Below are 16694 nucleotides of genomic sequence, written 5' to 3'. Positions count from 1 at the left end.
TGTTTACAGGAGATAAACCTTTTACTTTGGAAGCCTTTTCGGATGCAGATTGGGCTGGAGATGTGACTAATTGTAGGTCAACCAGTGGCTACAGTGTATTCCTTGGTGGAAACTTGATTCAATGGTCTTCCAAAAAATAGAAGCTGGTGTCCTTATCTTCTACTGAGGCAGAGTTAGACCGCTAAGTCAAGCTACTACTGAATTGGTATGGGTGAAACATTTGTTTATTGAACTTGGGGTTACTATAAACCATACCCTAGTAGTTTGGTGTGACAACATGAGTGCTGGAGCACTGTCATCCAACCCTGTTTTTCATGCCCACACAAAACACATCGAGATTGATGTGCATTTTGTACGGGAGCTGGTCACCAGGAAGTTGGTGAATGTTCAGTATATTGCTTCCAAATATCAAATAGCGGATATTTTAACAAAGGCTCTAACTAGTACTAGATTCGCGACGTTAAGGGACAAGCTAAAAGTTAGCTCTTCTTTGCCAAGCAGTACTGACAGTTAAGAAGAATGTTCTGGTTCATAGTAGTCTGCAATGATTCAAAGTAGTCTGTAATGATTCAAAGTTTTTCTACAGTAAGAATGTGTGAATGTGGTATGCTGATAAGATCATGTTGTGTTGATAGAAGTCTGCTGTGAGAATGAGTGAGGTTGTAGTATGCTAATAAGATCCTTTTTATGGTATGCTAATCAGGTGTCTGCAGAGAAGTTGTATTGTGTTGATATGGTCTCTGCAAGGCGTGAATGTGGTATGCTACAGATTTTGCTTTTTGAGCAGTTTTGAGTTGTATTGTGCTGCAGATTTTCTTTTTCCTATGGTATGCTAATTAGGTGTCTATAGAGAAGTTGTATTATGTTGATAGGATCTCTGCAAGGTGTGAATATGTTATGCTGCAGATTTTTCTTTTTTGAGTAGATTTGAAGTTGCAAATTCAGTAGATTTGCTTGATTGTTATGTTTAATTGTTAAGTTGGTGAGCTGCATATTTGAGCAAAAAATATTGCCATTTAGAGCAAATAAGGAGTCTTTTGTGAGAATGCTGAGAAGGTTGTTTAGTAGTTTGGTTTAAGGGAAGATATGAAATATAGAGGCAATGTAGTAGTTTGGTTTAAGGGAAGATATGAAGTATATTTGGGGTTGTGTCTGCAAAATATCAGACTTGTGTAACCTTGGGGGTGTGTCTGCAAAATATCAGACTAAGTGTAAATGCAGTGTGTTTTGGCTTAATAATGTGTATGTATATTGTTAAGTCCTGTAACTAATTCATTAAGTAAAGTTTTCGTTTCTCTTCAGTTGAAACAGATTCTCCCATTTTGCTCTCTGTTTTCTTGTTTCTCTTCAATTCCTTCATGGATTAGGCCCATTATCAAAGCCTAAGTATGGCCTAAGAAGTGAGTTGGCTCATGCTCTTTAAATAAGTGGTGGAGATTTAGCCAAGTGAAATGTGTGGCTATGGTTCACTCTTGAAGGCTATAAATAGAAAGCATTGGTTAGGGTTTTATCTATCCCAGAGAAAAAGGGAAGAGTATCCAAAGGAGAAGAAAATTAGAAAGGTTTGTGTTAAGCTTCGAGTTAGAGAATTTGTGTGGGAAATTCTCTTGGGTGTAATAATTCTTTTGTTATTCGGTGCGAGAAAGTTTACTGAGTGTGAGTGATTGTAATTTTTTTCACATGTTGAATTTTCTCAAGTTGTCTTCGGCAACTACACCAGTTTTTCTTCGATTTTGGAGTTTTCACTTAATTTGGTAGCCACTAATGGTAGATGATCATCATCATCAACGGCAAGTCCAGCAACACCATTGGCACCACTGAGATCACCATGAGGTAATCTACTCGAGGATGTCGGTGGTGGAGGTGACAATAACAACGTTTGCCTACAGTGGCCAAACATTGTCAAAAGAAGTTTTTAAATTTTAAAACATACTAATTTTTTTTTTTAATTTTTGTAAATTTTAGATTTTTAAATTTTAAAACCTTCATCATGCTTATTTCCAAAAACAATTTACAAAACTTAATTAAACTAAATTCTCAGTGGGGTTGACTTGATAATAATATTTAAAAATCAGGTGAAATTTTTCATAGAGTTATTCAATCGGATACGTTCCAATGGCAACACTCAAACATCTTTGCGTGTAGTACCAAAATATCACAAACTAGGACTGCTAATTTACTCTAAACTGAGTATAATCTTTATGTTGCTTTTAGGTTGGTAACTAAACAAAGGAAAAGCAAGGTCCAGGTAACCCCAAATATAAGTTTTTTATTAAAATACAACATATCAACGTAAAAGTTTGTAAATTCAAAAAATGAAAGTTATAAACTAAATACATAACACTTACAGAATAGACTTATAGAATACAATATAATATATAGAAAAGCCTAGAAATATCATTTTTATTTGAATATCATTATCAATCTGATAATATCATTATCCTTTTGCAAATGCTAATAAGGAGGAGGTGTCTTCTCAGTCATGTATTTTCCAACGGTTTCTGCAAGTGTTTCCACTATCTCAGTATTTACTACAAAAGTAAGATTTGCTAACTTATCATCAAGCTCATACTCTATTGTTAATCTTATAATACTTGATGTAGAATTTTTCTCAATAATTTTATATTGAGTTACATAACGACTGAAGCCCAGTGCTATAAATCCTGCTTCAATGGTTTTTGTTTCCTTCACACGCTTCTTGTTATCAACCTTTGTAACCATTTCCTTCATATAACCAACTGCAGGAGTTCCTAAAACAAAAACCAGACAAGAACATTTAATATTCAGTAGTTCAAATAAAAGTTTGATAAATAATATAATTTACCTGGTGGAAATGTAACGTTTAGATGTGTGCCAACATGTCCATCACCTTCAAGCACTTTTACTGTTCCAGACATTTGGCAGAAATGTACTTATAATTGTGAGGACCTGAAGGGTGCCGTAGACATCCCACACCGAGCAAGCCAATGCAGCCACCACCGTATTCGCTGCAACAAGCACGTGCATTTTGATGTTCTGAATTTGGTATTTTGGTGGGTTGGTTCATTATTGTGGCAGGTATTTATAATAGTTTGTTTGAAGAAAGAGTCAATAGATCTAAATGGGAAAGAGCCAACGTTGTTTATAAAATATCATTTTAAATAATATCAATCAGAAATGTAATATCTAAGAGTAGCCAAGAATTTTCTTCACCAAGCTAGACTTTTTGTTTTTTTTAAGGACAAAACACTTGCCTCGTCAAAGACATTTTCTTTAAGCAGGGGATGAACCAGAATATAGTAGACCCGGGCTATAACCTTGGTCAAATATTTTTTTTTTTTTTTTTTTTTTTTTTTTTTTTTTTTTTTAAACAATATCAGTCCTAACGTCAGGAGAGCCAACTAAAGAGGTGTTTTAAAAAACAATAAAAAAAGAGCGATGTTATATTTGAGCCGACTAACTTCTTTCTAAGCCCCATTTGTCAATTTTTTAAGTTAATCTTACATATTTCAATTGAATTGAATAAAATCTTGATTCTTAGGATTGCAAGGAGAAAACAACACTTCAAAAAATTCTTATAAGTTTTCACTAAGACTCTTTTTGTGCTGTGAAAGAGGTCGTAATAAGAGGGCTTTATTTATATATTTTTAGGATTGTGTTCATCCGTCTTTAAACAAAATTGAATTAAAAAGCAAGGAGGCTCTTTCATCACTCCTTGTATAATCTTAATCTTAGAATTTAGAAGATGAGACTATTTGTATAATGACCCTAATTAGGTGTATGATTATTTTCAATTAATGATGTGTGTTGTATGTGATTTTTCCATTAAGCTCGAAGAAGTCAGAGTTTCGCGAGGTTAGAGTCTGACCGGGAATCAGTTTGGCTCAAACAATTGTCCGACCCAGCATAAGCTAGTCGCGACCAACCTCGACAGTTGTTCAAATAAATCATAGATAAGCTCAAATCCCGGATACTTCGGAAGAGATTAGATCAAAACAATAATAGCACGATCTTAGCGCTCAATCGCGAGAATATCAAAATTACATTTCAATCTTAATTGTAATTCCTTTAATTTTACTCTTTCCTTTATACAAAACTTGTATATAAACCCCTTCCAACGATGGAACAAGGGTTAGAAAATTGTTCTAGGAATTATACTATTTTTTTCTAAGCTCTCAAAGAAAATAAGAAAAATAGTAAACGTAGGCTCAAGATCTAAACTTGCCAAACCACTTTAAAAACCTTTTGTGTCATTTACATTATTGCTCCCATATCCTTTACTTTGCTGATTATCCGTAATCATGTCCACATCGATTCTAATTTCGTCAAGGTTAATCAGATCGCCCTAGTTGGTGAATTTTTTGCATCAACATTTTGACACTGGAAGCAGGGCCTCTGCCAAATTTCAAAATTTCTAAAAATCTATTTCAGTGACCCGATCATCTGAAAATTCAAATGGCCCGTACTAGATCAAAGAATAACACCGGATACCACGACAACGTGGAAACCACTAATCAGGAGGTGCATTAGACTGCTCTTTCAAGTCGATCACCAATGCCGCCAGGGCAATAGGTCACGAATTTGCAGGGGATAGGGAAGTCGAATCCCGAGAATGGTCAGTTGGTGGAAATGATAAGAACAATGGTTGCACAGGCACTGCAACAAAACGTGGCTGAATCAAGGGATCAACAACAGGCCCCCTAGAACCTCGACCAGCCACGCTTCATGCAGGTTACCCCAATAGGTCAGAACTCAACTGGTGACCAATCTAGTTCATCGACACCAAGGAGCGACTGACAGCCCTAACACCACAAGGTAGATTCCGCTCACGAGCGTGGGTCTTGCAGGCAAACAAACGTCAGGATGCGACTGGGCAAAACAACCCATGGGAAAGAATGAAGGCAACGGTCGCCCAATGGATGCTTGACCTACCCAATGATATCCCTAACGCTAGCATGCCAGTTTTAACCCACGCCAAAGGTGGGCTCCATCCTCACAAGCTCGCGAGATGAGTCACACACGCCAATCTGGCAATGACCAACATTTTGGTTTTAACTAACACCACAAAAAACGCACTGATGAGTATGATAGCACCTACCAACCCAACCATCATGACTCTACCTCAGGCATCAATGTGAACGATAGAGGAGTCTCATAAGCAACGGATCTCCGAACTCATCTGCTCGAGGTAAGGTTGAACAAAGCCTGCAGCCAGAGTATTCCTCATAAGGAGGATTTAGATCGTGTGCAAAAAATGCTTGATGATCTAAGAGCCTGCCAGAACAATGCGGCGAAAGGGATAGTGAGTTCTCCATTCACAGAGGAAGTTCGTCAAGCCCCTCTCTCCAAGGCACCAAAGAGAAAGTTTCATGAGAAGAGAGATCCCAGAGACCACCTTGACTCTTTTAACGACTTGATGGAGCTACATCAAGTCTATGTCTTGGCGAAATGCCGTTGTTTTGCGATCACTTTAGTAAGAGATGCCAAGAGGTGGTACAAAAGGCTCAAGGCAAATCCAATACAGTATTGGCAACAGTTCACCTTGCTGTATCTACTATAATTCCAAGTGAGGAGACAATTCGCAATGTCGCTCAGCTGTTTGAGCAATATTCGTTAGGAAAGAGATGAAACTCTAATATCGTATTTAATGAGGTTCCAAAATGAACAAATGAATGTCGAGGATGCACTTGAAGAGTCGATCCGCACTTTGCCAATAGCATATATAAGGACGCAGAGGGAGCTGTGGAAAGAGCTCCAGAGCGAAGACCATGTAAGCTTGGCCAAATTCTATCAAATGGCCGCCATATGTCAATGAGTAGAAAGCTCGCTAACAGCCTTAGCCAGAAGCTCGTCAAGAGTAAGTAGTACCCCCACATGACTTATAAGTCTAAAACCAATCTCTATGCGTTGTCATATGAAATGAAGCAACTAAATCTAATACCCATCGATATTCTATACCTTCTTGCGAATTTATTGACAACAACTCTCCATATTCATATGAATCTTTAACTTCAACAATATTTACCTATGAACTATTTGAATTTGATGCTAGTAGATCAAACTTGGGATTTTCTTGTTTGTATTTTTCAATCCATAATCTTTCCTCAACTTGGCCCCTTTTTCTACAATTCTAACTCTTCGCTTTGCTTTTGCCATTGGACTTTGATCTAGATTGATATTTACTTTCATCTGCTCTTTTTGTAGGTCTAACCTCCACGACATTGCATCATTTAACAAATCGCCTTCTGGTTTCCAAACACATCTCTTCAATGAGTAACAAAGCTTTTACTAATTCATAAGTAGTATCTACATCTTCATTGATGTTCATGACTAAGGTATCCCACGAATCAGATCGAGAACAAAGCGACAAAGCAGCTTCTTCTTTTTCATCAATCTTCACCTCAATAGCCATTAATTCACTAATTAGGGTGTTGAAGCCATTCAAGTGTTGTTGGAAGAGGCCTCATCCCCCATCTTCAGGTTGTATAGTTGTTTTGTAAAAAATATCCTAAGTGATATAGATTTTCTTTTGTATATTGTTTTCAATTTCTCCCATAAGCCTTTTGCTATAGTTTCTTCAAATACGTTGAATCAAGTTACCTCATCCAGGGCAACATAAATATCTGCCAAGGCTAATTCATCTTTCTCCTTGAATTTTTCATCAAACACCTCCTCTGGCTTCAAGTGTTGTTGCAAAGAGGCCCTCTACTCTATTCTTAGGTTGTATAGTTGCTTTTGTAGAAAGATCCTATTTAACGTAGACTTCCCTTATTGTTTGCAGTTTGTCCCATAAACCTTTTGCCTTAGTTTCTTCAGATACGTTGAATAAAACTACCTCATCCAATGCAACATAAATATATTTCATGGCCAACTCATCTTTCTCCTTGAATTTTTCATCAGACATCTCCTCTAGCTTCGCCTCCATTCCTTTTAGAGCAATTGTGCATCCATCCTTCACAAGGGTCGCTCGCATCTTCAACTTCCATAATTCGAATTTAGAACCATTGAATCTTGGCACCTCAAATTTGGTGGAACTGGACGCCATCTTTAATTATAGACCCTAAAACACTGGTCTTTTGTTTTGATAATTTCTACCTAGGCTTTGATGCCAATTGTTACAAAATATTTGGTCAAACACACAACCAATAGGTTTAATTAGAACACTCAAGGAAGGAATATCAAAGAAGAAATAGAGAAGAAAAAAGAAAACATACAAGATTTACGTGGTTCAGTAATATGCCTCCATCCAGGGGCACAAACAAAAATATTTACTTCACTAGAACAAGAGACAAATACAATATTAAGGATCTCTTTCTACTTAGGAGCTACCCAAAACCTCTTAACCAAGTCTTACAAAAGACTCAATACATCACATGTTTATAATACTCTAATCTTAAGATTTTAGGAACCCCAAGTCCTGAAGGGATAAGAATTCTAAATAAATGTGTATACATAAAAGAAATAAATTTAATGTAAATAGGATAATAGTTCAACCTAATCCTAGGTGAAAAGAATACTAAGAAACAAGGATTCCCATCCTATTAAGAGTTAATATCCCATTAGAAAAAGACTTCTAATCTAAGAAACTATGATAGGAACTTGTGGAATGATATAATGCTAATATGTTAATCGAATACTTCGAATTTGAAAAGGAGACATTACAGATACTGTTCACTGTAATCTAAATTTTTGTTTAAGAAAGAATATATTAGAATCATTTTGTTAAAAAAACTTGATATATCAGTACTTTATTAGATCATGCAGAGAAGTCATATGTTAGTCGCACCTTATATATATTGTCAAACATAATTTCTTAAGCTATGCTACAAAACACTAGGTCTTGGGAACATTAGTGAGGTTTACTTTCTTTTTATTTATTTATTTACTTAATCAAGTCCATATATACGGGGTTCATTCTATACGCTTACATTTTCGTTTTCATATTGATATATGTAAACATATTCAAATGAATATTAATAAATTATATTAGAAAATTATATATAAAAAGTAAAATAGTTATTATGGTTGTCATGGGATAATTACAAATGATTGAGTGTTGCCATTGGAGCATATCCGATAAAATAGATGAGAGAAAATAAATTTAAAACTGATATAAAGTCATTGATTTGTGGTATAAATGATGAAGTACTCGCATCTGGTATATAAAGGTAAAATTTATAAAATACGCTTGTACAGTAAAATACAATAGCCAAACCCCACAAAAATTATTTTTTCTTAATTAAGAACACATGATATATCATCTTCTATTTTTTATTTTAATATCATTATCAATCCGATAATATTGCCACATCAACAATAAACTCTTTTTGCAGATTCTAATAAGGAGGAGGTGTCTTCTCAGTTAGATACTTCCCAACGGTTTCTGCAAGTGTCTCAACTAGCTTGGTGTTTATTAGAGAAGTAAGATTTGCTAACTTATCATCAAGCTCATACTTTATTGTTGATCTTATAATACTTGATGTAGAATTTTTCTCAATAATTTTGTATTGAGTTATATAACGCTTGAAGCCCAATGCTATAAATCCTCCTTCAATGGTTTCTGTTTCCTTCACACGCTTCTTATTATCAACCTTTGTAATCATTTCTTTCATATAACCAACTCCAGGAGTTCCTGAAACAAAAACGAAACAGAAATATTCAATATTTAATATTCAGTAACTCAAATTTAATGTTTGATAAATAATATGAATTAATTTAATTACCTGGTGGAAATGTAACGTTTAGAAGTGTGCCAACATGTCCATCACCTTCAAGGACTTTAACAGTTCCAAGCACATTTGGTAGAAATGTATTTATAATAGTGAGGACTTGAAGAGTGCCGTAGACATCCCACACCGAACAAGCCGATGCAGCCGCCACCGTGTTCGCCGCAACAAGGCCATGCATTTTGATGTTATGAATTTTGGTTTTCGATGGATTGGTTCATCGTTGTGCTAGGTATTTATAATGGTTTATTTGAAGAAGAGTCAATAAATCTAGATGGGAGAGAGCCAACGTTTACCAATAGCATCCGGTAGTGCGTATCCTGTATCAAAATATTCATCTGATTTTTTAAGTTAAAAAATCAATTCATAATTTTAAATATTATTATCAAGTAAAGTCAACCATGAATTGAAGTGTAGACCTTTAACTCTTATCTGTCATGTTTCCATAATCTAAAACATTCTTAACAGCTCAACCATGAATTTATCCCTCAATATATATAAATTTACAATACTATGATTTCCCAATTATTTATTTTTTATTACTATAAATAATTACTCAAAGAATGCGATTCTCATTAAAATCGGATCTCGTATTCTCATTAGCAAACTGCGATTTAATTTATCAATAATTTTTTAAATATTTAATTAAACTAAAATTCATATAGTCATAATAATATCACATAATAGTTTTTTTTTTTTTTTTTTTTTTTTTTTTGGAACAGTAAGAATTTTATAAAAGAGACAAAAAATGTACAAAAACGAGGGGCATACCCCAAGAGAAAGACTGATAAAACTCAGTCAAGAAAACACATGAAAAAAAACCACAAAGCCACAAATTGGAATAAAAGAGCACGCAGACTCCCCACAAAATAAATCAGGAAGATGCCATAAACCACAAAGCCACAAACCGGCATAAAGAGCATGCAGGCTCCCCACAAAGCTAATCAGGAAAATGCCAAATCACACGAAGCTGGGTCGAGATCTCATACTTGGGTGCTAAACCCAATATCTTGGCCTGGACTAAATCATAAATAGCTAAGAACATATCTCTGCGGGAGCTACAGTGCTGAGGAAACACACGGTTATTCCGTTCAAGCCATAGAAAATAAACTGTAGCTGAAAGGACTAACCAGGAAAGAAGGTGTCTGAAGTCCCCTTTACGTCTAAGATGCAAGCTAGCTCACTAGAGCAAAGGGAGCCAAGAGAGAGTAGGCCATGTAGAGAGTGTCCTGGTAGTGACCTCCCGCCAGACATAACTAGAGAAGTCACAGCTGAAAAACAAATGGCCATGGGTCTCTGTAGCCAACCTACGCAAAACACACAGGAAGGATGTAATGACACCATGAGAGCTGAGCCGATCCATGGTGCGAAGCCGACCGAGTGAAGCAAACCACATAATGAAAGAGTGGCGTGGAATATGCCCTAGAAACCACAAGAAGTGATGAATCAAGTTCACAACCTGTTTGTCCCGCAACACATTCCAGGTTGAATCAATAGAGAATCGTCCAGACGAGTACTCTTCCACTCAAGATGATCAGGATGACCCACTGAAGGCTACACTGTAATATAGTCCCAGATATGCTGAAGATTTGCACTACTCGAAGGAAAATCCCACGAACCATCTCGAATAATATCTGAAACCCAAGCATCCCATGGCAAACCAGTAGAAGTCAAAATCCTAAGAGGGAGCAAGTCACACAAAGGTCCCTACGGTAGCCAGTGATCCCGCCATAACAAGATGTCCCTACCATCACCGATACAAGTCACAATAAGACCCCAACACCAATCCCTGCTAAGTAAGATCTTCTTCCAAGCCCATGAAACCCCAGATGTAACTCGAATATGCCAAAAAGACCAGCCACGGAAGAGAACTAAACGAGCCCAAGAGGACCATATAGAAGACCTATCGTTAAGCAGTCTCCAGATGTGCTTAAGAATAGCTACTCTAGTCCAATCTTGGATCCTCTTAATCCCCAGACCACCATCTCTCAATGGATGGCAAATAGAAGACCTTGCAACCTTGGCACCTGAAGGGGACAGAAAAGTACCCTTCCAGAGAAATAAGGCCAAAATACTCTCAATCCATCTAACTGTAGCTGTCGGCAAAAGAAACATGGATGGCCAACAGACTTGTATGGCGAAAAACACCAACTTGATCAGTTGAAGTCGGCCTGCATAGGTCAAAGATTTCGACATCCATAGCCTTATCTGAGACAGAATTTACTCTAACAGAGGCCTACAATCAGAATGCTGAAGCCGGGTAGAGATCAGAGGAACCCCTAGATATATGACCGATAACACACCCAACTGAAAACCCAAAATAGATTGTAAACGAACTTGCTCCTTATCTGTAACTCTAGAAAGAAACAACTGGCTCTTCTCTGCGTTAGTCACCAACCTAGAAACCTTAGCAAAAGAATCCAAGGCCGATTTTATCAGGCTAACAGAGGAAGCATCTACTTAACAAAACACCATCAGATCATCCGCAAAACACAAATGAGTAATAGCTGCCTGCCTACACCTCCAATGATAATGAAACCTTGGGCTTTGAGAGGTTTCCCAAAGGATACCAGCTAACCCCTCTATAGCCAACACGAATAAGTAAGGAGAAAGAGGGTCCCTCTACCGAACACCCCGGGAGGACCTAAGAAAACCATGAAGCTCTCCGTTCAGCAACAGAGAAATATGGTGTAGAGATACACGTCATAATCCACCTCACCATACACTCGGGAATCCCACCAGTATGTAGCCCCAAGAGGATGAAATCCCAACTCACGGTATCAAAAGCTTTCCGATATCAACTTTTAGGGCACATTGAGGTGAAGTACCCCCAAGATGATAATTCCGCAAAAGCTCCTAAGTCAGCAGAATATTATCAGAAATCCTTCAACCCGGGACAAAAGCTGACTGAGAACTTCTAATAACATCCAGAAGCACTACTTTAAACTGATTCACTATCACCTTAGTAATACACTTGTACAGTACCTTACAACAAGATATCGGTCTAAAGTCAGTCATACGACTCAGGTTCTCCACCTTAGGGACGAAAGCAATCCCGGTAGCATTAACACATCTTGGCATTTCATTAGTAACAAAGAAATATCTCACCGCGTCTTTGAGATCTGTACTAATAATCTCCCATGCCCGCTTTAAAAACAAGAAGTGTATCCATCCGAACCAAGGGCTTTATCATTCGGGATAGAGAATAAAGCAGTCCTAATCTTATCGGTGATAGGAGCAATCAAGGAAGATATCATATCAGAAGGAATGTGCCTAGAAAAATACCTAGAAGCCTCCGTGATCCGAGGTTGAGTAAGGGCAACAAGAAGATCCTGAAAAAAACCCACTGCCAATCGCCCTAAACCCTGACTGTCAGTAATGTGAGTACAATTCCCATCAGTCAAACTGTGGATGCGATTCTGAACCTGCCTGTGGATCAACGACTTATGAAAGGACTTAGTATTCTGATCCCCTAAATTCAGCCACTAAACACGAGATTGCTGCTTAAAAAAAGCCTCCCCATCTCGACAAAGACTGAAATACCGATTGGCAAGTTCCTCTCCTGAGAGATACACTCAGTAGAAAGGGGGTCCCGGTCCAAATTTGCTTGAGTTGTCGGCCACTAAGCACGAGCCTCAATCACCCTACTAGGGATATGGCTGGAATCCCTAACATGTAGAGATTTGAACTTCCGTTTCAATAGCCCCAATTTCTACATAAGACGAAAGATAGGATTGCCTACAATAGGCTCGTCTGAAACTGTCTGAACAATATCCATAAAATCTGCACAATCAGCCCAAAAATTCAGAAATTTGAAAGGGGATGGTACCTTGCCACGACGAGAGCCAAAATGGACAACCATAGAGTTATGATTTGAGACATCCCGAGGTCGAAACTCTGAAACTGTGGTCAGCTGATCAATGCACCAAGAAAGCGATGCAAAGACCCAATCGAGCTTCCGTAGAATAATCCTATCGCCCTGCCAACTATTATGCCAAGTATACCGAAGCCAAGTAAAAGGAACTCCAATCAACTTAGTATCATGAATACAGTGGCCAAAATCATCCATATAACCATACCACGCAGGATCACCACCCACTCTATCAAAGGCTCCTAAAATGGCATTAAAATCACCCAACACAAGCCATGGTAACCCCTCTGAATCAAACTCTGCCGCCTGATCCCTTAGGAAATCCCACAGGTTGCAGTGATTCCCAAGGTCATTAGAACCATACACAAAGGTAATCCCAAAGGAGAACCCCTCTGAAACATGAGTAACCCTGCAAGTGACTCCTGAAGAGAGGAATGAAGGCTATCTACAAAGTAAAGAGAAGGATCCCAACATACCAGAATTCGGCAGGGAATAGAGTCTGTCACATTTGACAAAAACTACCATGAAGGACAAAATGTCGAGACCACTGACTGTAGGACTGTTGAACCTTAGTTTCCAACAAACCAATCAAACCCGAAGACGAATCAGAAATCCAATTCCTCAACGCACGTTGTTTCGAGAGGCCGTTAAGGCCTCTAATATTCTAACTCCCTATCATTGGAACTGGGATAGAAACAAGCTATACAATCACTTGGGCCTAGGCCCCCACTTTCCTTGGCCCTTCCCCTTTTTGAAGGGTGGTAGGGAAACTGATCCAGATAAGGTGGCATCTGGTGTTTGGAGATCATCACTATGTAAAACAAGCAAGACAAACCTATTGGAGGAAGTAGATTGCTTGCTCCCATAACTCATAAGGGAAGCCTAAGTGTTTCCTATGCAGTTTGTGAAGCCCATAATGTGGTCTTGCTCAACTTCAATAGGAAAAGGCGTATCAAGATTCGACCCAAAATCAGAGTTGGAGAAGTCACCTCTACTAGCACGAACAGTCTGCTGATATAGCATCAAATCCAAAGAAACATCCCTAACTATAGCTGCATTATAATGCATGGTAGTAACCCCATCCAGAACTGAAACCCCAACTGGTGCTGAAACAGCCCTCTACCGCTCTCCCTCCATAATGGGATCAGTAGTAGCTGACTATCTCAAAGGCTCATGGTCCTCAGATTGCACTACAATACCACTCCCCGATGCCTTTTGGAAGCTAATAATTGTTTACTCTTATCCTAAGCTATAGGTGCAGTAGGTGCCTCTAGTTGGTGACAAACATGGCCATAAACACAGCATTTGGGGCATCTCTTGGGGGTCCACTCATAATCCACTGTAATCTGAATGGGTTCATTAGATAACCGGCATTGAAATTCAAATTGGCACTTGAGAGGCTTAGCTGCATCTATCTCAAGTCTCAATACATACCCGTGCATTATCTAAACAGGTCTGTTCAGAAGTAGTCTTATCACTCGACAACGACCGACCGAACATAGAAGAAACCATGCAAAGTTCTTTGTGAGACCATAAAGGATAAGGCAACCCATGCAAACGAGCCCATATCGGAACCTTGGAGATGCAGCTTTTATCAAAGGAAAATTGAGCATGCCATTGTTGCAGAACAATCGACTTGCCCCCAACATCCACGGCCCTCTCTCTAGGATTGAATGCACCGCATCCTCGTCCCTAAATCTAAAGATAAAGAAACCAGTTCCAATGGACATAACATCCTCCAAACCCACAGCTTCCCATGCACAGAAAGCAATTGAGCGGGAAGCATGAAATGGCATAGATTACCTCGGGAAATAACCCACAATACAGCAAAGCCACTCAACATCATTGTCATCAATAAAATCATCCGGGATATGTAAGATGTCATCCTTAATATCAAGGTCCACAACTTCAAAGGTGAAATGTGACCTGACCTCTATCACTCTAACCTTATTCGCCCAAGAGGAGGACACTTCTGATGTACTCTTACCCACACTTTTCTTTTCTAAAACTGGCTTTGAAACTGACCTTTTTTCCCGGGGCTCTGAAGGTGCCCAATTGAGCTTGAAAAGCTTTGTAGACTTCGGCATTTTTAAGCCATTAAAAGATAGCAACGATGAACCTGCATTATCATTAAATTCAAACTCAAGAAAACCAAAGGAAGAGTTTTTGTGATGAAAACCTTGGCTCCTTGAATCGCCACATTTGAGAAAGTGGATAGCAAATACTTGTCATCCATCCATGGCTCCAAATCTCCAATCTATAAGGATTTCCCCAAATTTTTGGAATTTTGCGGCTGCTGGGAGGTGGTGGAGTAGTATTTAAAGTGTTGGCTTGAGTTGGATACAGTATGGTGTTATTTAGGAGTAGGGGATTTGGTTTGGGCATTTTGTCGAAAACTTGGTGGCAGGAAAAAAAATTTTGATATAGGTGAGTTGAAAGGTTCAAAACAGTAGGGATTTGTGAAAAAATTCCAAGGGTGAAGGAGTTTTGGTGTTGGAAAGGGAAAGGTGGTCGGGAGGGCCAACAAGTGGCGAGGCAGCAGTAGGCGTTAGGCACTGGGAGTGCGCGCAAGCAGCATGCTTGCTCGCATAGCCTACAGGACAAGGAACTTTTATCGAGCAGTTGGAGTGCACGATAAAAGCTTCCTTAAAACTTGACCAAAGCTGACCAAATTAAAACCACTATCTCCAGAAATCTGCAGCAACAAAAAAACAGTAACGAACCACAAAAAATGGCGAAAAAAAAAAAAACACCAAAAAAAGGTCCGCGAAGTGGGCAAAAAACCCAACCAAAACACCGAGTTCCTAGGAAAAACTAGAGGGCTCCGCCAGAAACCAAGAGTCAACAAGATGCAAATAGTTGGGGAGATTGAAGAGCAAGCCCAAAGGAGTCAGTCGTCGCCATCCATTGCAATTCCCAACCAGAAAATCCATCTCAGTTTTACAGTTTCAATGAAGTTTCACAGCGAAATCCCGGCGAATGGAGTAGTAAACTGAGGTGGTGATGGAACGATGAGATAGAGCATCTCAAGATCTTTCCCACGGTGGGTGGATCGCTGATTTCCGACGCCAGACGCGCCCGAAGGAAGCCGACGAAGTTTCGGGAGTAGGAGAAATTTGAGAGAAAAACGCTAAAGCGCGTGGCTTATACTCGCGCGCGCCCGTATGACCAAAGTTTGTCTTGCCCGTATATTTTTTCACCAATCTTCCCTATTATCCTCGCTAATAACCCAAATATTGGTTTTATTACTGTACAATACATCAACACTTGAGTGATAAATTAAAAACGTAAAATTTATAAAATACACCTATATAGTGTGATACAATAGCCAAATCCACAAATAATTTTTTTTTTTTTTTTTTGTTCCACCAAATTATAGATTAAATAAGAAAACATGATATGTCATCTTTTATTTTTATTTTAATATTATTTTATATCGATACGATAATATTATCGAACTGACAAATAATTCTTTGCATACTCTAAGGAGGAGGTTTGGTAAATTTGATTCCATTATTACATATATAATAACCAAAATTTGCATATTTAATTCATATAATATTTTAAACAAAGATAATCACTCAATTAGGATTACAACCAACAATGACAGCAAAATCATTCATGAAGTCAAATGTGTAAGCTGGTGCAATAAAAAAAAAAGAAATATATTGTTCATGGAATCTATGCATATTTAATTCATATAATATTTTAAACACTTTAAACAAAGATAATCACTCAACTAGGATTACAACCAACAATGACAGCAAAATCATTCATGAAGTCAAATGTGTAAGCTGGTCATTGTTCTTGGAATCGATGCATATTTAATTCATAAAATATTTTAAACAAAGATAATCACTCAACTAGGATTACAACCAACAATGACAGCAAAGTCATTCATGAAGTCAAATGTGTAAGCTGGTGTAAAATAAAAAAAGGGAGAACGGCATTGTCCCACCCAAGGTGGGGCGAAACAACACCCATTAAGTTTCAAAACAACACTTTCTCACTCACTGTTATGTTCCGTTAGAAAAATCCTTCACTATTTGGCTACAAAGACGAAAATATCATTCATTATTTGGCTTAATATTTTTTTTATTATTTTTTGTCATATCACA

At 38.1% G+C, this 16694-nt stretch overlaps 2 protein-coding genes across 2 annotated transcripts; both read right to left on the bottom strand.

Moving 5' to 3' along the window:
- Window positions 1–2454: 2454 nt before the first annotated feature.
- Window positions 2455–2897, bottom strand: LOC116130648 (S-norcoclaurine synthase 2-like). The gene is made up of 2 exons (XM_031416382.1): window positions 2825–2897; window positions 2455–2750 (listed from the first exon to the last, which is right to left on the bottom strand). The coding sequence occupies exons 1-2, from the start codon at window positions 2895–2897 to the stop codon at window positions 2455–2457; spliced, it is 369 nt and encodes a 122-aa protein (XP_031272242.1).
- A 5418-nt stretch (window positions 2898–8315) lies between these two features.
- Window positions 8316–8886, bottom strand: LOC116130646 (S-norcoclaurine synthase 2-like). Its single transcript, XM_031416381.1, has 2 exons — window positions 8703–8886; window positions 8316–8611 (listed from the first exon to the last, which is right to left on the bottom strand). Exons 1-2 carry the CDS (start codon window positions 8884–8886, stop codon window positions 8316–8318), a joined length of 480 nt encoding a protein of 159 aa, XP_031272241.1.
- Between the last annotated feature and the right edge of the window lie 7808 nt (window positions 8887–16694).

The sequence above is a fragment of the Pistacia vera genome, unplaced genomic scaffold, assembly GCF_008641045.1.
Source record: "Pistacia vera cultivar Batoury unplaced genomic scaffold, PisVer_v2 Contig223, whole genome shotgun sequence".
NCBI classification, from domain to species: domain Eukaryota; kingdom Viridiplantae; phylum Streptophyta; class Magnoliopsida; order Sapindales; family Anacardiaceae; genus Pistacia; species Pistacia vera.
Note: the sequence above shows the minus strand (reverse complement) of the source record. Positions and strands in the feature narration are given on the sequence as shown.

Coding starts and splice junctions, on each gene's coding strand:
- LOC116130646 (XM_031416381.1), bottom strand. CDS start 8,886: ATGCATGGCCTTGTTGCGGCGAACACGGTGGCGGCTGCATCGGCTTGT. Junction 8,612..8,702: donor AAACGTTACATTTCCACCAG/GTAATTAAATTA, acceptor TTTTTGTTTCAG/GAACTCCTGGAGTTGGTTAT.
- LOC116130648 (XM_031416382.1), bottom strand. CDS start 2,897: ATGTCTGGAACAGTAAAAGTGCTTGAAGGTGATGGACATGTTGGCACA. Junction 2,751..2,824: donor AAACGTTACATTTCCACCAG/GTAAATTATATT, acceptor TTTTTGTTTTAG/GAACTCCTGCAGTTGGTTAT.